This window comes from Apteryx rowi, unplaced genomic scaffold, assembly GCF_003343035.1.
Source record: "Apteryx rowi isolate R43461 unplaced genomic scaffold, aptRow1 scaffold_452, whole genome shotgun sequence".
Taxonomy (NCBI): Eukaryota; Metazoa; Chordata; class Aves; order Apterygiformes; family Apterygidae; genus Apteryx; species Apteryx rowi.
This window is the reverse complement of record NW_020450708.1, coordinates 169,019-191,345: the sequence shown is the minus strand read 5'-3', so window position 1 is coordinate 191,345 and position 22,327 is coordinate 169,019. Positions and strand designations below refer to the sequence as shown.

At 38.0% G+C, this 22,327-nt stretch overlaps 1 protein-coding gene across 1 annotated transcript in view; it reads right to left on the bottom strand.

Moving 5' to 3' along the window:
* Nucleotides 1–22,327, bottom strand: part of LOC112971748 (voltage-dependent calcium channel subunit alpha-2/delta-3) — a 187,307-nt gene that overhangs the window by 46,565 nt on the left and 118,415 nt on the right. Inside the window, exons 18-19 of the mRNA XM_026077430.1 lie at nucleotides 3,440–3,501; nucleotides 1,983–2,027 (exon numbers count right to left, since the gene is read on the bottom strand). Coding sequence (XP_025933215.1) covers nucleotides 1,983–2,027; nucleotides 3,440–3,501 — 107 coding nt within the window. The remainder of the gene's footprint in view (nucleotides 1–1,982; nucleotides 2,028–3,439; nucleotides 3,502–22,327) is intronic.

Genomic DNA, 22,327 nt, shown 5'->3' with positions numbered 1-22,327 from the left:
GATCGATGATGTACCTTTTAAACTTGTTATAAATTAATTAAGAGAAAAATAATCCAAAAATTAAAGTAACATTGTTTGCTTTAAAGAACTAAATATCCAATACAATAATGGCAAATGTTAGAAAACACTCCTCAAACACGTTCATGATCTTTTTTGGTTAACTACCACAATTCTTTGGATTTTGGAATTACATATGCTCAGGAAAGCCCCAACACAGCTTAATTGTCGCTACATGAAATATCACAGAAGACAGCTATTATTGCTCAAGTTTTGTGTCCCCAATAACCCCGAATGAACTTAGCGCTGCTGCACGCCACCCGGCAGACCCCGAACGAGCTCGCCGCTGCGCAAGCAGACGTGCAGTCAGCGCAGCGGCGCAGGTGGTGGAAGGAGCGGGGACTTCGTGGCTAAGGCACGAACCAGGGCGGCCGCGCTGTCCGCATAGCGAGTGGGAGTCGATTTCGAACGCCGGGGACAGTCCCAAACAGACCTGCAAGGCAGGACTAGCAGGAAGATATGCAGAGAAAGAAAATAAAGACTTATGGAATCCCACAAATAATACATGTCGGCTGCGACTGCAAAAAGCAGCGCCCGAAGCTTGTGAGCGTTTGAAGATGACGAGAGGAAACGGCTTCAGAGGACAGCGGGGAGAAGCAGCTGGCTGAACGGCGTTGGCCACGGCGCCGGGGCGGCTGCTGCGGCGCTCAGCGTGCTGCGAACGCGCCGGACGTAACCGGCAGCAAAAACTATGCCTGTGCTGACTGCTGCCTCGGGGGGACGCAGGACTTTTCAGAGAGGTGTGGGTAGCAGCTTCCCTGAGAACAACTGAGCACGTGTAAGAAACTGAGTAAAACTGTATAAAAAATTGTTATCCCACCTTGAAAAAAGATTGCAAAACATTGCATTAGCATTAACTAAAGCGGCAAGCAACCTCTTGCTCCTACTATGTATTTCCTTTCATGTATGTTTTGTACTAGGCATCAGGCCACTGCATGAAAAGGGGATCTCCTGTCCATCTGATTATCTGCTATGGCTTTCAAGCCCTATTAAAATCACTGCTTTCCAGGATGGTGCCCTCGATCCATGTGAATATGGCCCACAGGCTTTGTTTCCAGATGTATGAATTTACATTCGATCAAACGTAAATGCATATAGTTTTTTCAAGCAGTTTATCAGGTCATTCACATCTGCTTGCACTGTTCCCTCATTTTGGAGGTGACAGATGTTATCAATAAGTGCTTTATGTTTTCTTCCGCATCGCTGATAAAAACTATACACAATACAACATCTCAAACCCAACCCTGCTGGACTTTTGTAGAATCTTGTAGCATCTTTCCAGACTCATGCCTAACATCTCCCTGTTTATTATTGAATGTGCTATGCTGGCCACTTTTTAATTCATCTAATCTGTGATACATTGATTGCTTAACCAAAATACCATATGGTATAAAGTCAAATACTGTGTAAAAATTATGCATAGAATATTCAAATTACTATTTTTATTTATCAAATTAATCATGTCATGAAAAGATATCAAGCTACTTCGATAAGCTCAGTAAGCCATACCGACTCAGGTTACTTCTTTTTTGTTCCTTAACTGTTATTGAGGAATTAATTCTACACAGGTGAAACTCTGAATTCATGTCTAATTCTAGTGTGAACATTAGAGATTAGCTTCTAAGATGAACAATAAACAAGCAAAACTGCCTTAGAATACCTTCATACCATTTCCAAAACTGGATTCATAAAGCACATTATTACAAAGCTTATTTGAGATAACATTGCTATTCTCGTAATTAAATAAATGTTGGTAATCAGTCATAAAAACATGCCTCACTATATAAACTGCATAATACTTAGAACGTGACTCCAAATTACATCAGGATTAATTTAGTCTGAACATCTCATTGCACACTATAATCTACTTTAAATTCTACTGCAGTGGAGGTATAAATGAAAAAAAAAATCTGTTAAATACTTACATCATCATCACAACTTATAGAACATCTTCCATCAAGGGATGCACACTGGAGAGGACACCAAAAATCAATATAATATTTTCATTTCTAGTTTAACAATCACAAAAAATGGCATTTTAAAACAAAGATGAACACAGTTGTGCAGAAGTTGGTATCGATTATGTTTTAATCAAAGACAGCAATTGCTCTAAGAATGGCAACAGTAGGAAAGCATTAACTCTGCTCCCCAAACCCATTCTGCTACTGTTTGCAGAGAAAGGGTGCATTCACACTGTATCAGCTTTAACTGTTTCAAACACCATCCTCTCCCTCACATGTTAGAAGCTTGGAGATCTTTCCACAGCCACAAATACATGATTTTCCAATAGGGGCGGGGTATGACCAGCATTTTAGCAGTGCTTATTCTACAAAATAGTGCAGTCCCAGATAATTCTCAAAATAGGGAAGAAATCTCCTAATCTTTAGAAATGATATTATTCTATTCCATAAGTACAAATTCTATAAATTCTATAAGAAATACATTTTAGATATAGTTTATTAAAGACTATAAATGCCAAGCATGATTCAGTAGCCTGGTTAAGCTCATCAGTCAAACTGATATTTCCATCACTGTGTGTTAGAAGATAGCTCCTAAGTAAGGCAGAAATTATGATTCTGCTATCACTGAAAATGCCACAGAATTTGGTCCGCAGTTTCCCCTTTTTCTTAGGGAGGAAGTTTACATGCGTCAGGCCAACACAATTTCTTTCTTTACATTAGTTCTGAATTTTAGAGGGGACAAAATTCCCGCTAATTCTTCTCAAACTGCCCCAGACCGAGCAAAGCAACCCGCTCCAGGCTGCTGCTGCTGCTCTGTCCCCGCTGCGCTCTGCAGTGCAGACAGCCTGAGCGCGCGGGCGCCGACTGCCTCCTCCCGCAGCAACGGCAGGAGCACGCGGGAACAGCCACGGCTGTGTCCTTAAAGAAATCCCTTGGAAGCAACCGAGCACAAATGGTGTCCCTTGAAACCACCTGTTAAAAAAACCTTAACTAAAGTCATGTTTGTATTAAAAATATTTAATCTCACCGTTATCAAAAAGTGTTGACCAACCTAATAAAAGCACTGGCACTAAGGAAACATGTTTTTATATTTTTCATGTTGTTATTTGGGGGAGATAGAAGGTTAAATGGACCTACAGTAATTTTTCAGGGTCTTGGTGTACATTGGCAGTCTAAAATTAACAATCTTTCCCTTTGCCTCCACAAATGCTGGATCTACCCCTGTTTTTGACCACTGAATGCTCTTTTTTGTAATAATGAACTGAAAGGCAAATAAGAAGAGCTTGCCATCATATATTTATAATAGCTTGTTTGTTTACAATAGTTTTGTTTGTAACAAAAAATTGCAGATCATTGTCATCTGCACAGTTAGAAAGTTGTTGTGGATTCAGTGACAAATTAAATAGAAAACTAAAATATACCTGTCTGCTTGCAGTCCAAAATTTCCGCTGGAAAAATTCAAGTTTCATCTGGATACCTACAGCTGGGAATATATAAATGAAAACAGTGTGTTAAAATTCCTTTAAAATGATTATTTAAAACTATTCAGAAGGAAAAATGATGACAAGACCTATAATAAAAAGGCAATAGTAATTAAATTGAAGAGACCACACAGTCACATTTTAAGCCATTTACAGTTTGTTTAAAACATGAAGATATTGCTAACATAACATGTGATAACAAGGCAAACATTATTCAAATTGCATGTATCTCCACACTTAACATAAAACCCCAAAACCTAAACATATTTATATGCATGTCTAGCTCAAATTTGTATTTTACTGGTAGCAATGTAAAAGCTGTAGGAACATGCACTACATGTTTTCTGCTGAAAACTACTGCTGGTTACCATTTCAAATGATCATTTGTCATTGGGCCATTTGATGCATGAATTATTAGTGGAACACAAGAAGTCTATTTCAAACATAAGGTTAATTTTTTTTTGAAATTAAGAGCATTACGTGCAATTATGTCAAATGAAAGTATAAGAGTTAAACATTACTAGTTACTGGTTTTCAAATTTCCAGAAAAGGTTAATAATGACAATAACCTGCATTAAAAAAATATATATATATACACATCAAGCTATTATTGGTTTAAACAGCGTATTTCCCATAGCTTCAGGTGGGAGTTTGTTTTTCCTGGTATCAGCAGACCTTTCTTCTGGCCTAGTCTGGGGTTCATATCAGACCTAGCATCAGCGCTGTGTTGCCGTTCGGCAGGACGCTGCTGTCCGCGCTGCACCGCACTGCTGTCCAACAGGAACGCTGCTGCGGCTCACGTGAGCTCCCAAGGCAGGCGGTTCTTCTGGTTTTGCATGGCCGGACTAAGAGAAGGATAACGTCCTCGCCTATTTGCGCTGCAAAGGTCTGGACAAGCTTCACGAAGCACAAGAAAATAACGGGATGAAACAGAAGTCGGGAAGAGGGGGACGGAGCTCCTGCTCTCGCGGCCGTGGCTGCCTCCCTGCATGGCACCTGCCGTACGCTGGCCCGCGCCAGGAGCCCTCCCTGCGCCAGGCTTTTCGGCCGAGCTTCTTCAGGGCTGGCCCTGTACCAAGCGATGCCCTGGCCGTCCAGCGCAACGTCTCAGCAGGCTCCGGCTGAGCGCCCTGCAGCTCTTTTAGGTAGCTTAGAGGATGTGTAATGGCTAGGGTGGAAAGAACGCACCGGGCCCTAATGACTAATCTATAGCCTCAGTACGCTGTTTCCTCCTGGCCCTTCATAAAAGCTACAGTTTCTAAAGCTTTGCAGGACGGAAGCCCTAACTTCTAGCAAATTCACTACAATAATCCTTTGTTTAAAACAAGCAATGACTTCAAAAAAAAAATCAATTTTTGGGAAATTTGGAGGAAATTTCATTCATTCATTTCATTCCTCTAGGGTCCACAGCAGGCATCATTTTAAATCATATTTGCATTTTTTGCAATATCTTAGACTACTGGTACTGTTTTTTGCAAATGTACACATACTGCTGTCATGCATATATTTTATTTTGCGTTAGCAGGTAAAAAAAAGTATGTGGTATGAAATCCACAATGAACTGATACAATGTATAAGGAATTTTCATATTGTAGCACTTTATAAATAGTTTTTTGCTATCTGTATCTCACGGACATTATTGCTTAAGAGACTAAGTACAGAAATTCATTTCTGCTTTCAAATAAACTCCAGAGGAAACTCTCTCCAGCTACATTTTATTATCTAGTAATTTTTTTTATGGTCAATGAGGAGATGCTATCTGACAGCCGTGCAGCACATGTTTTCTTCATCTGTTGTTTGCCTTTAGGTTTATGCCTAGCACACAGGTGATCTGCACATCCTACCCCCTTTTTTTCTGAAACAGAGGCAAAACACATACATTACCAGGAACTTTCCACAAAGAAACCACTTTGCTTCTGTACCCTATATCAGTATTTGAAATTTCAATCTCATATTCCATTTGCACCGATCCATCTTCTCATGTACAAATGAATACAAGAGCATTTATATCAGTGAAAGTCTTCTTGATCTCAGCAAATTAATTATTTGTATGCCTTGCTTTCCCCTGTGAACATGCCTACGGAATTCACCAAACAAAGCGATGTGCCCAGCATGAGATACACAGATAGGTACCTTGCTGAATGAAAGCCTAGATTTGCCTCTGAAAGGCAAATCCTCCAGCCTGCAGCGAATATCATCTTTTGCAGACGTCAGGTGAAGTTGACAGCTTTTACCCCCATGTAGGAGCAGACCTGTTTTGCAACTGATAGGGAATGGGCATGCTCTTCTGAGCATTACAACATGATATCTAAGGGAAACCGGAGTGAGGAACAGTTGTCTTTACTCTGCACTGGAAAAATGTGCATTTTTAAATGTTGCACATCTCTAAACGTTTCTGAGCTCTCAACTTGAAAATAACTTGGCAGGACCTAGCGGAATGAATCTCCCTTCTTAGCAGGCTCGTGGCTGTAAGCTAGTAGGCATATAGCCCTAGGGAAGAGAGGAATGAAGACATATAAACCCACGGAGCCGCTTCGTTCCCCAAGTGATTTTATAATGGCATCTTTGGGGTAATCTGTGTCAAATTGCTGAGTTCCTGAAAAACAGATTTTCGAAACTATTTAGATTTTTCAAGAGTTAGATTTTCAAAAGTGCTTAAGCAGAGCTGGCATTTACTCCTACTGATTCAGTGGGAGTTGGGTTCCTAACCTGCTTAACTATTTCTGTAAAGCATTCGAAATGCTTGTCTCCACCTCTGGACTCCCAGATGCCTTCAATATTCTGTTCCTCAGTCATTTATAAACACTAACAACTTTAACAGCCCATGCTTACTACAGAGTACCTCTCAACGAAGAATCGCAAATACTCAATAAACGTGGTTAAGTCTTAATATCCTCATTTTATTGCTGGGAAAATGATGCATAAAGGAAATGAATACCAGAGTTCACACAAAGATCTGATGCAGAGAGTCATGCCAGCGGGGTTTAGAACAAAACAGATCTGTGGTCTCCAAAGCCTTGTTCTAACAGTCAGAAATACTGCTGTTCTTAAAGGGCACAGATAAATGGGTTGCGGTTAGATATAGCTCTGTTAGAGTCCTGATAGAGGTCAACTCTTGGAACTCAAGCTCTTTATTAATAGACACCATTGCCCAGAGTAAAGAATGAGCTGCCAAGGTAAAATGGGCTAAATTATCAAGTTCATTATCTTGATGATGTGAAAGAACAGAGCTGTTATCGAACATCAGTTTAAGGTTTAAACCTGTAAGAAACATTTGTTAGGTTACAAAGGATGAACACAACAATCTCTTCCATTATGTGCTTTACTCTGGCTAATAAAGTTGTTGCTTCATTTGAATTCGGCTTATGGAAGTTCTCCCATTTTTGTTTATCTGTCCAAGACATACAAACCTATAGCACATCTAAATTGTAAAATATCAGTACAGGTTGGTAAAAGTGATATTAGAATAAAAATATTCTGAAATATTTTATTACATGTTAGTGCTAAAATAAATCTCTGTAATTTAGAGATTATTTTACTTGCTGTGGCTGGCCCGTTTAAAATACTTGGCAAAGCAACCTTTGTTTAAATTCCATTTTTGTTCTTGTAAACTATTAATGAAAGTATAGTAAATGTAAAGGAACAATTTAAGATATTATTCTCCTGCACTAATATTTTATGTATACTCACATTTGAGCAGGAGAGGTCGGACTAGATGACCTCACAAGGTCCCTCCCAGTCTGAATTATTTTACCATTCTATGATACGAGGGTAAACCTTTTTCAGAGATGTGCTAAACAGATAGCCTAGGATACCGCTTAAATAAAATGAGTAGGTACTGAAGGTTTGCTCGTGCCCGGTAGAAATTACCCACCACACGAGAGAGAAGCTAAAGCAGTACCAAGGTAATGATGACGAAGCCCATGTGTAAAACCTTCCACGTGCCCATTTTAATGAGCTGCACAAGGCAACGCTGTAATGTAGAGACGACGGAAATCCTGGGGCTGATTTCTAGGAAACACAGAGCATCCTTCTTGGCGAAGCTGAGAAGAGGCAAGCGGCTGCGGTTTTGTTTTTGTTAGTATTAGCTCTACGAACGCCTGTGCCTTCCTGGGCAGACTGCGAGGGGAAATGAAGGATCAGGCAGAAACACCAGGCTTGCTCCCACTCCAGCAAAATCCCGTGATTTCAACTGGAGTGTAGTTTGGGTGAAGCTGCAGGGCCAGGCACTACCAGTTTAGTTACGAGATTTCTTACATTTTTAAAAGTGATTCAGTTCATTTCTTTACCTTTTAGCAGAGCTCTATCACTTGTCTCTGAGGTGCAATACTACTGAAGAAGGTAAAACAGAAATATACCTTACACGTTAGTCTACTCTGGTCAAAGTCATACAGTGTTATAATGGCAACATTTTAAGTATACCATATAACAGATTACACATTTTCCTTGTGAAGTATTTCCTCAATTAGAGTTTTGTAATCCTTTTACTTGTTTTTAAATAATGAAGTGCTACGTGATGTGTATCTGTGTTGCAAGATAAGAGGAGAAAACACAGCTCCCATAAACACTGTATGGTGAAAGCAGTAACAGGCAATTTCTTTGAAGAGGTGTGTCTTCAGGCGAGATTTTAATCTCACCCTTTTAGTCTCTTTACATTTTGTTCCTTGCAACGTCTTGAAGAATTCTATATAGGAAATTCCATGTCACTGAATGAATAACTTCTAAATATTCAGTATCCTATGTGATATACGAATAAGTGGCAATTATGAATTTCCTACATTTCATATTATAATTATTTGAATCAACCTATATTCAAAAGAATTAACAGTGCTAGTGGATGGAATAATAATTTTCTTTTCTACTCCTTAGGTAGTACTAAAGCATTTTTGCTGACTTTTCCCTGTGCTTTTCAAGAACAGTGTTACTATCACAGAACACTTTTTTGGTCAGGTCATTCAATGCCTTAAGAACTCTTCAGATATACTTCAAAAGGTTTTAGAGCCAATACGTTCTTCTGAGCAATCCCTAGTCCTGCAGCATTCAGACTGAAATATTTGCACTCCAAGCTACTTTATATTTAAATCTGTGTTTTACAAATTGGCTAGATGTTAAAAAAAAAAAGTACAAACTTCAAAATTATAGCTCCCATGTCACTAATTCCTTATTTAGCCTCCTTGATGTAACAGCTACAGCAGAGAATAGAGGAAAAAGCATAACTGCGCTGCAATTTTGTCCAGATAACATCCACATTTTTACAAAACCCCTATAATTGATCTTCGCATGGAATATAAATATAAATACAAATTTAGTTCAGCATCTGTTGATTGAAACAAAATCACCAGGGAGTACAAATTATTTTTCTTCAGGCAGGAAAGAATGAGTGTTCAAAGACAAGAAGAGAAGGTCTCGTCTCCACTGCTGCCTTTCGGTGTGGTGCCCCTGGGGAGGCACTGAGCTGGAGTTGGAGGTGCACAGGAGCCCTGCTAACGGGAGCTGATGGAGCGACATTCAGCCTTTCTCCATGCACCCACCTCCGCCTTCTGTGCCACAAACGTGCCGCTTCAAATGAATGTTACAAATTCATTTTGCAATATTACAAATTCATATTACAAATCCAAGTGCTTGTGTAAACCACACTAGCAACCTCACTTAAGCGATCCCAATAAATAGCTTTCACGCTGCCTATGGAAAGCAGACATTAACCCCCTGAGATTTTTTTTTTCCATTTAATAAAGTGGCTGCCATTCTGTAGCACATAACCTATGAAATAACAGATGGTTGAGAATTACAAAGTTAAGTTCTTGGCTCAGTGATAATTTCTGTTAAATAAGTCATTTCCTTATGCGTTGATACCACAGTTGAGGGTAATATTTCACTGTTTTAGTGGGATGCTGTGAGTATAAAATCATTGGTAAGTGCTTAATGTCTACAGAGTCAAGGGCCTTTAGTATCAAGGAAAAAATGAAGGAAAAAAAAAAACAACTCAGGATAGATCAGAATTGCTTGTGTTAATTTCAAGATCTACACAGTTAAGCAAATGAACAGATAAGGAAATCATTTTCTCTGCTTTTGTGCACAGAATTACGAAAGATCCTATACTTTAAGTAAAAAGGACCAGCTCCTACTTAAAATAAGTGAGGAAAATCGATTAAACTGATTTATTTCAAGCAAAAGAAAAGCTGAATCCTCCTATAAGCCTGACAGAGGGATTCCAAACATAGAATTTAGGAAATGTAGTATAATCTAGAAGTGTTTCCATTCTGTGGAATATCCATTAACACTATATAAAAGCACTGCATCAGGAGGGCTAGAGAAATATCTTAGGGTCTCCATTCCCTTCTCCCACAGAGAATACACTACAGCCCAAGATTCTTTCTCACACATAAAAGATCCTCAACATTTTGAAATGGAAGATACTTTTCTTCTGGTACTCTGGACCGCCTACCTCTGATGGAACTATCTTAAATGAGGTTTAACTTGGCTTCAAAATAAGAGACCTTGGAGACAGATTTGGACCAGGACTAATTCTTATATCTACACTGCCTTTCTGTATTAAGCTTAGGTTCCTTCCTAAGATTCCCCTTCTGCCAACTCCTGTTCCTTCCTATTACTATCTTTTAAAATATCTAATAACCAAATGTGAAATATTCCAGAACGCTCTTAAATACTTGCAAAAAGTTGATTGCCCTACTTTTGTTTATACTCTAAATCTCTTTCAGTTCAAAATCTCACTCTCTTTGGTTTTTAGCTTAGCCAAAGAATGAGCAGCTGAATATTACCCCAAAGCATAATACTGAGTAATAAGCAACATATCTGCCAAAAAGTACGTCTAGTACAGATTAATGGAAGACTCCCACCTCCAAAGCTGATGACCTTCAAAGTACTTATAAAACATATGTTATGTACTGTAATTAAAAGAAAATTTACAGACATTTTCTCTCAATTCCAAGAAGTCTTAGCTAATAAATAAGAGGTATTCCAACAAGCACCTTCTTATAGTAATATAATTATGCTCCAATTTCATCTAACATAGCTATATTCCCAGAGATAGTCATTCTTTCATCACTGCAGGATATAAAAAAAATATGAAGGAGGACTCCTCAAATATGCACTTCCCACAGTGCTTCTAATCCTACTTTCAGTCTACTTGCACTGTAAAATGCAGTTTCATCCTTCCAAACTTCACACCTGATTCAGTTTCTTTCTTGATCTCAGTGATCTTTTCCATTCTACCCATACCTTCCTCTTCTCATCCCACCCACCCCTTTTTCTTCAGTTCCTCCATTGAAACGAAAGATCACCAGAATTTTCTTTTCACATGAAAAATGTTAGTTTTATTTTCGGGAATGTCTGGACCTGGGTCAGACAACCAACACAGAAAATATCAACCATATAATTTAAGTCTGGCAAATTCTTAATACACTGAAAACAAGAGCTTATAACTGGAAATGTTGGGCAACCTCAATAATTGTTGATGACATCAGCCATCTTTATAATGAATTATATTTGTAAGTAGTCTGTGACAAGAGTATAACTAGCAAAAAGCTGTACCAAACCACTGAGTTCATATGTACTTCCTTTTCTTTTTCTTATAGTAAAGCACACTTTTTACCCTAGCAAAAATAGAATATCACTTATGCATTTGGATAGGACCTTATTGGTATTCACAAACTCTGTTCTCCAAAATGTGTGTTGTTTATCTATTTATTTAACTCGGTGAAGATTTCTAAAGTGCTTTACATCTTTTCTGGTGGCTTCTCCAACATGAAGCCTTCCTGCCTGACCTACAAATACGGAGTTTTAGTTAGGGGCCTGGTATTAATGTCATTGCAGAGGTGAACTCACCAAACCATGTTAAGGTCACAAATAGGCATGAATCACAGAGCAGAACTCTCTCTCTGGGCAAGGAACAGTGTTTTATTATGCAGATACGATCACTCTAGCTTCTATCGTTACATTACTATACGCATCTGGATAATCCATACTTCACAAGAAATTCAAGGAATATTACAAACCGTTGCTTAAAAATGCTTAGCAAAAGTATGCCAGATCCGAAGAGGACACCAAGATCCAACACTATGAAAGATTTCCTCATCCTTTACTTTTTTACCCATTTTTTTCATCTTTACCCACACTTCCTTTTCATTGATAAACAGCAGAAGAAAGACTTATTGCTCAACTGAAAAATGTCAAGTGGTAACATTACATAACTGAAGGGAAGCTTTGAATCTCTCTTGGGCTCCAAATGTAGTGAAAAATAGATGTTATCATTTAGGTGTCTATTGCATATTTAGATACCTTAAAATTATTTTAATATTAAATCCACTTAAAATACATGTAAATCTGCACCTACCTTTTCTATCTAAATCTGAACCTCAATAACATTTACAGATTGCTCTTTCCAAATATGAGTCTCTTATCAACGTAGAAACAAATGTAAAATACAAATAATCTCAAAGTCTGAATTATCACATAGCTTTGCCTTCCAAACAATATTCAGAAAAAAACTTGGCTATCATTACTGGCATCCTAACTTTATTTTCCTGTGTTCAAGTAAGTGGAATGATCACTCATAGGTCTAATTTGTAAGTGCTGTATAAAGTCAGCATCAAATTTATATATAATAATAAATCTATATATATTTATATACATATATATAAAATTCAGTGTCAAAGCTTTTTATGTGAGACAATACAGTGTTCATAATATGTCATAACTTCTTAACTAACACAAAAAATACTTTCTTCATTAGAACTATTAGGATGCTACATGTAAATGTGTGAATTCTTCTTACAGGGATAGGAGAAAGTTGAAGTTCTGCCACTTTATTCACAGACCTTAAACCTACTATTTTTTCCCAGAATATTTTCAGAATTAGTGGTGGAAGCAGTTGTCCGGAGGGAGACTCCCAAGATACAGGGAAGGCAGTGGCAACTGGTATTTCCTGGAGGCCAAGCTCAGGCAGAAAGGGAGGAGATACTGGGAACCTGATGTGAGGCCAAGCTGAAGGGGGAGCAGGATGATGACTGCTTGGAGGCCTAAGTTCATCCAAACTCAACCCACCAGGGAAAGGTGAAGCACTTGGTTCGCAGCCAGCCCCTGACAACCTGAACAGTGGAGGGCAGTCTGTTAACACCATCATAAACCAGACTCCCTTTGACTCCCTGACACATATCTTCCTTCTGGAGGACTAATGAAGTAGCAGCAGGAGCAGGAGGAAACACAAAAAGGATATAAATTGAGTGAAAACTTCAAAAATTATAGAGGCCGTTGACTGAAAGTACATTGCCTTTTCAAGAGGCTTCATTGAGGAGGCTGGAGGGAAACAGGTTATCTGTAAATTATCATTCAGACAGTTATGCTGTATTTCAAACTTTACAAGTTAGTAGTTGATGTGTTGCCAATACTGCAACAAAGGGCTCCCACAAAAACCTACTCTTTTACCCCATGATAAACTTTGTGTACCAGGAGCACAGCTCAGGGGAGCTACTTGGGAATCCATCCGTAATTTTTCCAATAAGGAAAAAAAAAAACAACCTCCCATAAGCCTGGAGGGAGGTAACCACTTGGCATGTAAAATTACACTAAGTGCACTATGCTGGAAAGATACATACCTTGCTCCTGAGAAATACAAGGAGCACATTGATAGTACAAAATAGCCATTTTAGCTGTACAATTTGAAGGGGTGAGGTGGGGCACAGTTAAGCCGTGTCTGGTGTCCGCAGTATCCTCCCTGTGATTTTTAGAAAATCCCTGACACCTGGTTCATTCCATAAGCATAAAAGAAAGCAAAAATAAAAAGTGGGTTGGGTAGTATTTTTATTAGCCTCAGGAATGCTTCAGCAGCGTGCAGAGAGAGGGCAAACTCTATCAACAGCAGGAAAACTGCACTGGTGGCAGAATTTTTATAAGGAGATCCTGTGAGCCTTCAGGCACCTTCTTCCCGCACCTCCCTGCGTGGCCACTAGTCTGACAAATATTTCTGAATTCTGATGGTACCAAAAGCATGCAAAGATGGAAATCTGACCACAGTATGACTAAAATAATGAAACTGTGATTGTATTTTAATAACTCCCAAACCATTTTCTAGTTTTATAGGGTTTGCTCTCTCATTTTTTGGCAATATTCACATACATCCCACGACTGGAACAAAAAATAAGAGTATATATTTGTAACTACATTTATAAATCTTAAGGGAGGATTCATGACATGAAATGTTCTCAAGAAAAGTTGCACTAGTTTTACTTCCTATAACTGAGGTCCTAACCTTGGTAGGTAGTGTAGCTTAGCCAGTATTCCTTTCACATCCCAGTCAAAGGGTGGTGGTTTCAAGTTTGCCATTAATGAATCTCAAGAGGCACAGAGTTTAGACAAACATCCAGAAATTCGGATCCTTATCTGAACTCTTGAAGGCTGTGATCAGATTCTCTTAGGAGATGTCAGACTCTCTGCTTCCAGTTGTAACTAAAATACAACGTGTGCAAACTTCCTGACAGTGTCTTCTTTTTTTCAGATTTGATCTTGGCTACCAACTGGGTTGACAAAAAGACTGCTGATCAACATTTTTCAGCCTCATGAGAAAGGCTGATTTCAGAAATGGGTGAAACGTCAATTGCTCTTATTTCTAAAAAGGCTTATTCCTCCCAATTTGAAATCCTAACACAGCAGAATGGCTACAAGGTGTCATACTGTTAGACACAGAATTCTTTAGATAAGACATTAAAGGTAAATTTTATGGCATTCACTGCAAAATGAACCTGTGACGTCTCCATCCAATTTCTCCCATATGCAACTTTCTTCTCTTGCTTTTCCTCAGCCATTCCACATGTTTAAACTTCCCCCCCCCAACCTGCAACTTCCCTTCAGTTCAATGCCTTTTCTCAATGCCTTTTGTCTTTTATCCGCATCGATCTAGAAGCCAAGACATGGAGCTTCTACTACTACCTACCTTAGCCAGGAGGGGGTAAAAAAGACTCACAGAATTCAATTTGTCCTGCCTCCAGGACACACTGACTACCAACTGCTTGCTCTACTCAGCTAACGTCGTAGGTACTTGCTTGCATACAAAGTTTGTGAATACAGGAAATCCTATTAGTCAAAAAGACTTGGGACACTGGGTGAGAAAACACCAGCATTTTATCAAATCACATCATTTGGAAATAGTTGCGGATCTCTTATTGAATAATAAAAATTATAATAATAATAGTAATAATAATAATAGCAACACTGCTTGTGCTATACTGTGATTAGCAAATTCATCTGAGTTACTACAAAGATGGGTAATATTATTTGAAGACAAATAATACATTAGATGTACCTGATCATGAATATAAATTGCTATCCTTTCAACAGGGTTTCTATTGGATATTTTATAAGTCAATACATATTTATTGTAATGTTCCAGACTAATTTTCCTGTTCTTATTTTTCTAAGACCACTAATTTGTTTAACCATATTTTTGATGTTTAATCACATGGTGGTAATTTATAGATTTAGAAAGGTACATAAAAATGTATGTAACCAAAACACTTGGCACAAACACCTCTGTGTGTTTGAAAATTACTTGAATAGTTCCATTAGATATTTTGTATTTGTAAATATAAAAAAATAGTGCTGATGGACTTGCAACCACCCTATACAAACCTTCTTGTTTGTGGTTTTACTGAACTTGGTAAGAGGCAGTGGCAGCAAAAAATATACATCAATTTTCCATGAAGAGTAATATCTGCAAAAGCAGGTTTGCCTATATTTTTTTTTCATTTTTTTGAATCAAAAATGCATTTTCATTTAATCTCTATGCAGAAAAGAGCAGAGCTGACTATTTGTTCAACAAGGATATGAGCTACCTACAAGCTAGTGATCCTGAATATCCCGAATGAGAGATTTAAGCCATACCAGAATAAAAGATAATCTTTAATTAATAACACTGGAAGATTTCCCTGTACACTAAAATGCAAGTTTTTCTTTTTCACATTCTCTAACTTACTTCTCTTTGATTGTTTTCTGTAGCTTGAAGTTCAGATGTGTGAACTGCAAAAAATAGGTAATGTGGAACTAACAGATCAGGTATTAAGGGGTAGACTAATAGCTTTCTATTTGATTTGTCTACTTGTCACATTTCTGGAGAAAGAACAAGGTAACAGCTTCAGAAACATAAGCCTACACAACCTTTAGCAGAAATGTTTGCTTAAGTCTGATCTTGTGCATATTCATGAACTGATAGAGATCTTCATATTGCTGAAAATTAAGCAAAAGCTTATTTGCTTCATTAGACGAAGCTCAAATTACCTTCCTGATGCCACAAAATACAAAAAATAATCTACTGACTAATTTATGGCCAAATACATATTTAATAAATGTTTTGAATGGCTATTCCAAAAAAAAACAACAAAGGAAGAAAATGTCTAAAAAATATTGAGACTGATAAAATTAAAAGTTCCTGGCAGAATTTTAAAATTTCTTAATAAAATGCAGTCATTGACTGAGACCTGTGTGCCAAGTTATGACTATGAGTGAAACTCTCTGTGTGAGTTATTAACTTCTGGAAACAGTATAAAAGTGCTGACATGACTGCCACAATAGCCCTGCAAATGTGCTATACTTACATCATATAAACCGTTATCCAGATGCTTCAACAAGTAGTATATTACTATTTATACCCTAATGATTAGTAGGATTTAGCTGTCGATACAGCAGTAAAGCATATTTTAGAAGTATACATTAATATTTTGTTTGAGAGAAATCAATATCATGGATACCAGCTGTAATCCTCTTTAATGGAATAGCTTTGAAATAAATCAGGAAGGTTTGCTGAAAGGTAGCTGTCTTTGACATTCCATTAAAATAAGGATTTATCATCCCAAATAGCTTCTGCTTCTACTAAGTTGCAAGATAGGTGCAAATTCATCTGGACCTTTCGCCTAGAAGGTGTAGAGCACTGCTAGTGCTCCTAAGTCTGTGAGAGTTAAGGGATGCTCAGCATCTGATAAGAACACTTAGCACCTTCCAGAATGGAGCCCTGGAGGATGCAAAAAGCCCTCAAACCTACAGGCAAAAGGACTTTTGGCAGGAACTTTCAGAAATGATGTAGTCTTTTAGAGGCCAACCTATTACTGCCTTATAAAGTTAAGCTTCCAAAGGCCAAGTTTTTGTAGCTGTTACGGCTTGTACCAAAAGTAGATGGACACTGATTGGATTTCCAGAAGCCTTTATCTCATATGGCAATCAGTAAAAGTTAGGGTTTTTCTCTGAAGTCTCTACTATGTTCCTTCCAATACCACTAGGCAACAAGATATCTTTGAAATATCACTTTGCAAAATGCCAGTTCTAACTGACAGAGGTCCTCTTGGAAATGTTGCTACACCGCATTTTATAAAACATATTTAATTTTCTAATAGGGTCAAATTCAATCAACTCTGCACTTTACTGCTATCTCTCAAACAAGGATGCCAGAATCCTTTTCAGAATTTACAAATCTTCTCAGCATGTCTGTAAGGGAAGTAAAGATTATCTTATTTTTTCATAGTATAGAGCCAACATGCATTATCCCAAGGGAAAATCCCACTTTCATTAAGAAAGGAAACTATACACAAACATTAAAGATTCAGCTAGCTATTACCAACTTCAGTAAAGTATTGTTGATAGATTTATTTTAAATTCTGATCTTAAATAAATTTTGCATTAAAAATGGTTAAACTGACCATAGGAAAAAGGAAAGAGTTCCACTCAAAATTTCCTGCTTTATCCAAAATGCAGCTAGAAAGCATCTATAAGGACAGAAGACAGACATGACTTCTGCATGTGTAGAGATACTCGTATAGAGTGCTGACTTCATAACTAAGATTCTTTTTCATTTAATTCAATCAGATTAGATTATGGTACTGATTATGATCATATCCACAAATCAGCATTTTAACTGAGTTTCCATGGAAACACTATATGCCCCTGTTTTCTTTTTAGACAAGGCCATGCCTGTTTAACAACTTGAACAAGTTTGACGAGGACAACATGTTTTGTTTAAGTTACATTAGCTGGGGCCAATATTTCCTAATTGCATTACCAGGAGAAACATTTACAGCAGTACTTTACCATGGAAAACTTTCCATAGTTCAGTCCATTTTAATCTCTGAAAAACAGGAAACAGCATTGCCATTGCTTATCAAACTCAAAATGTGTTAACTGGCCTTATATCTGTAAAATAATCTCCTTGATTAAATGACAATAGTGGTCTTGCTTTGTAGCCTTCATATGTAAGGACGTCACCCCACAGCGTCTGGATTCCTGAGGAACTCCCATCAGGGAACGCGTGCTGATGAAGACAGGGTGGTCCAGTGGCTAAAGCACTGAGCGGGAGTCCCCAGGGTCAGGCTCTGCTCCTGGCTCCCCTGTTCAGCTGCAGCATGACCTCAAGTAAATCGCCTCGCTTTTCTGCACCCCATTTCCCTGTCTGCGAAACTGGAGGAAGCACACTTAGCATCTTAGGAAAAGTGATTTGAAATTTATGAATGAAAGCAATGATATTTAAGTATTCTTACAATCATACATTATAGATTAGGTGGGACTCAGGAGCAAGCATGACAACTTGTATGGAGCATTCTTGGGTGAGAAAAATGCAGCAGGCTCTGATCTTTAAAACTGTAAAACAGAATGGGGAGCCTTTCGTCCAGGAGCCAAAGTCCCTCTTCCAAAAACACTGGGCCTACTGTCCTATAAAAATTTAGAATATAAGAATCTTACCAAAACATATCCTCATCAATTTTTAGTCTAAAACTACAACTAGCAGAAGCAGCCTCTAACAAGCTTCCACCCTTTCCCCCCCAGTACTGTACTTTCTAAAATCACACAGTGGGAGTTCACTGACTCTAACAGAAGTTACCCCTACAAGCATATAAGATGTACGGCAAAATTACTATGAGAGGTCTGCACATCTGAAACACTAGTGGAAGCTTACAAAAAATCAGCAAAGAATAGTTTAATTTTACAGCATTAGGCACTGCAGCAGTAATCCAAGTGGAGCAATATGGGTTTCAGCACACTGAGGTATACTGTACTGTAGGAAAGAAGTTTTTGTTTAAGTGACTAGTCTCCATTCACAAACCCTTCTTCTAAGTAGTTCTCTATTGTGAATTACAATAAAATACAGGACACATTCGGAAGACAGCACAGGGATCCCTTTAAAAGGCATCTTTCTTAAAGCTGGTTGAAATAAGACAGTTCTGTGTCACAGGAGATTTCAAATTTGTTTGCCTTCTGAATTCATACCAAAGTAGAACAATTTCTACACAATAAATATTTGTTGGAAAATTTAATTAAAATTGATATAGCTATGGGAAAAAACAAGTTTCACATGGGAACCATTTTTACAGAAAGCTTGCAACTCTAATCTGATTTACTGAATTTACTTAATTTGTTCTAAAAACTCACAAAATATTATCTCTCTGATCATTTAGTTTTTAGTTTTATTTTATAAATAGTTTGCTTAAAATAGCAAAATGTAGATGCGTAGAACTGTTGTTAGGAAGGAAATTCTGGAGATCATCCAGCCCATCTCCCATTCGAAGGAGGACTATCAGCAATGCTAGCTCAAGTCAGCTGTGGCTTTGTCTAGCCAAGTGTTGAAAAGTTCCAAGAATGGCAATCATACATGGTAACCAGATTACAGTCTCTTCCATTGCTACACTGCCTTCCTGGTGAAGTTTTCTTGATGTCCAAAGTAGATGCCCTAGTGTCCATTGTCCTATGGTACAGTGGGTTTAGGATTGCTGCATTTCTGCCTCAGACTTTGGGACATACATGGATATGGGTAAATGAGCTGGAGTTACTGTACATTTGTAGGCCACTAGTGCGACACACACACAGTAGGTCCATGCACCTAGAAAGGGTCATATCGACTCTGCATACTCATATGCAGTCAACGTATCTCAGATTTACAGCTTCCATTATGATCAGTCAGAACTACTGCTGCTAGGGAAAATGTCTCAAATCCTCAACTTTATCCCAGATTAAATCTTTAGGTGGAAGAAAAGAGGATGTGCACAGGGGACCCAGGAACACAATAATGCTCAAAATGATACCCAAACAGAGGAATAAAAAAGAAATAGGCAGATCAGAGAAACAGAAAGAGAAATCTAGAATAGCTGAGCTAATAAAACTTTTAGAAACTACCTGTCACTTAAGAGATCCTCTTCCTTGGGTGAATCTGTGATTGACCAGGTGAACTGGAAGACAGAGGCAGACTGTCACTGCTGAAGCACAGTGCAACTTCATTGCATCCTATTGCTAGGTGGTTATGAAACCCTATCTCAAACCACGAGGCGCTAGATGAGTCTAACGCCACGTTAAATAGCCTTATGCCACAGCAGGAAAAGTATTGCCTTTAATGAGCTAAAATGGAACTCGTCCTACTCCAATATTTTAGTGTGAGCAATACGGTGGCTTTCTTGCAGCTCCAGACCTGGATTCTGTTTACTTCAGAAGAATCTCAGATCACAAACAGAAAAGGTTATTTTCTTATTTGCAGTTCCAGAGAAAAGCTTGAAGGTATGAATCCTAAAGGTCTGAAAAAGGGACAACACAGCATATACTTTTTTTCAGAACATCACTTTAAGATTTTAAGGTCCAATTTACTAATTTTAAAGCTTTCCCACTCACACTACTGGTAGATATAAAGGAAGTCTACTCCATAAATGCTTTCCTTAATCTAAAGGCAAACATCACTGACTTCAATCTTCTCTCTAGTGGTCTCTTGTCCTTAATGGAGAGGTGTCATATTGATTACAATATTTAATAAAATTTCTTGACCAGCACAATTATTTTTGCATCCTAATTTATCCTAATTATCAATCTTCAAGACACTGTAAGGAGACTAGCAATAAAAAAAAAAAAACTACTCTCTTAATTCAAAATCAAACATTTTTCTTCACATGCTTAGCTTCACAAGAACTTTAGGAACCTAGTTTTGACAAGCATCATCATCTGTAGCACAGAAAAGGGCAAGCAGGAGGTTTTCCGTATGAAAAATGAATGGAGAGTCACTGTCTAACCCCTTCATTGGGTGAAGAGAGTGGAGACATTGCTATTGCTCATATAAATTACTGCGCTGTAAGAAAAATGTCTGCCCTTGATAACTTAGCCTTGCGTTTCTTCTAATGATCATAAGGCACTCATCTTTAATGCAGTTAAAGATCTTCAGAAAGGATAGGAAATTCTCATTAAGAGGCAAGATTCACATTTCCAAAAAGTTTGGAATCTGAGTGGTCCATTTTATTCACTGCTTCACACTATTCTTATTCAGAGAAACAGAAAGGTCACACCATGCCTACACCTGCAACTCAAAATAACATGCTGGTGAAACTGTACACTTCATCTTATTTCTGCTGAGTTCAAAGTTTGCCCTAAGATTTTAGGAGAGGAACAAGGCCCAAACTCTTAATTAGGAATGCTTAAAGCTGCAACACATGCTTTAGGAACAGTATTGTGATACTAAAGAGGGCTGCAAACTGGAGAAAAACAGATTTTTGATTTTTGCAGTGTAAATCTGCACTGTACTGTAACGGGCCTGGCGTGGCATTCTGAGGGACCAGCTGCAGCCAGGTTCCACTCGTATGAAGTATTACACACAGAATCACGAGTTACGTGACTCTTTCAGATAGGTTGTTGTCTACTTCTCTCTCAAAACTGCCTTCAACTTCAATTTAAGAAAGTCTGCAGAACTGTTCTTCACAAACAGGTACCCCTTACCTCCAAAACTGTGAAAGTATGACCAGCTAAAGGCATACATTAGAGTAAGCTAGGTGTTTACTTTCCACTGGAAAGCCTGTATTGCACATTACAGCTTCTTTCAGTTGCCCCCAAAATAAATTTTTACTTAAGTGCCTATGTTTGGAACACAAACATCCCCAAATCATCAAAGAATTAAGGAGAGGAAGCTCTCTGCTTTTTCTTCTTCCTACTGGGTTTAGAGAAAAGAAACTCATAGCAGTAACTAATGAAAACCTATTTAAGATCTTACTGATACTACAAAACAGAGGTGCAGAAAAAGATTAGTTCACTAAGCTAGGAACACGATGTTTAACTTCTTCAACTTCTAAAAGCAGTAGCCTACTTTCTCCCAATAAGTACTTTCAGAAACAGAGAAGCCAGTAATATAGTTCTTTGAACTTATCTACTCTAACTCTGCTGAAACATAGAGATGGAGGGAAAATGGACACTGAGCAATGTACTGTCATTTTGAAAAGGGAAAAAGATAAAAGGTCTCAGCCAAAATATGAGAAACCAAGGTCAGCCCTGCCATTATGTTCAAAAATAACATATTGCAGAAGGAAATGAGAGAAAATTAAGAAGATCAAAATATGCCCTTTTTGACCAAGATAGCTATAGCTATTTGGACAGAAGAAGCCCAGCTAGATTGGGAACTTTTGAGATCACGCCCTAAATTAAACAGTAGTAAAATAGAAGCAGCTTTGTACGAAATCCAAATTTCAGGGGGGGAAACTGGAGTGCATTAAACAGTAATAGGTATTAGCTGTACACTTTAGTGTCATTCACTGGCGATGAAGCAGAATTCTGATATAAACATTGAAGACAAAAAGAGAAGATCAACATTTAAATGTTGCCTCAATTTTAGGGGAAATAACCTACTTTTATCCAGTATTGCTCATTATGCTTGCCCACAGGCACTCAACTGCTTTCATAAATTTGTTATCCTCTCAACTAATGCATTTGCTTGCCCCAGAAAGTTCATCCCTTCAGCACACTAATAGCATCTTAGGGGACAGTAAAATAGAAACTACAGTTAAAAGCTTGCAAACAGCTTTGGTTAGCACAAAC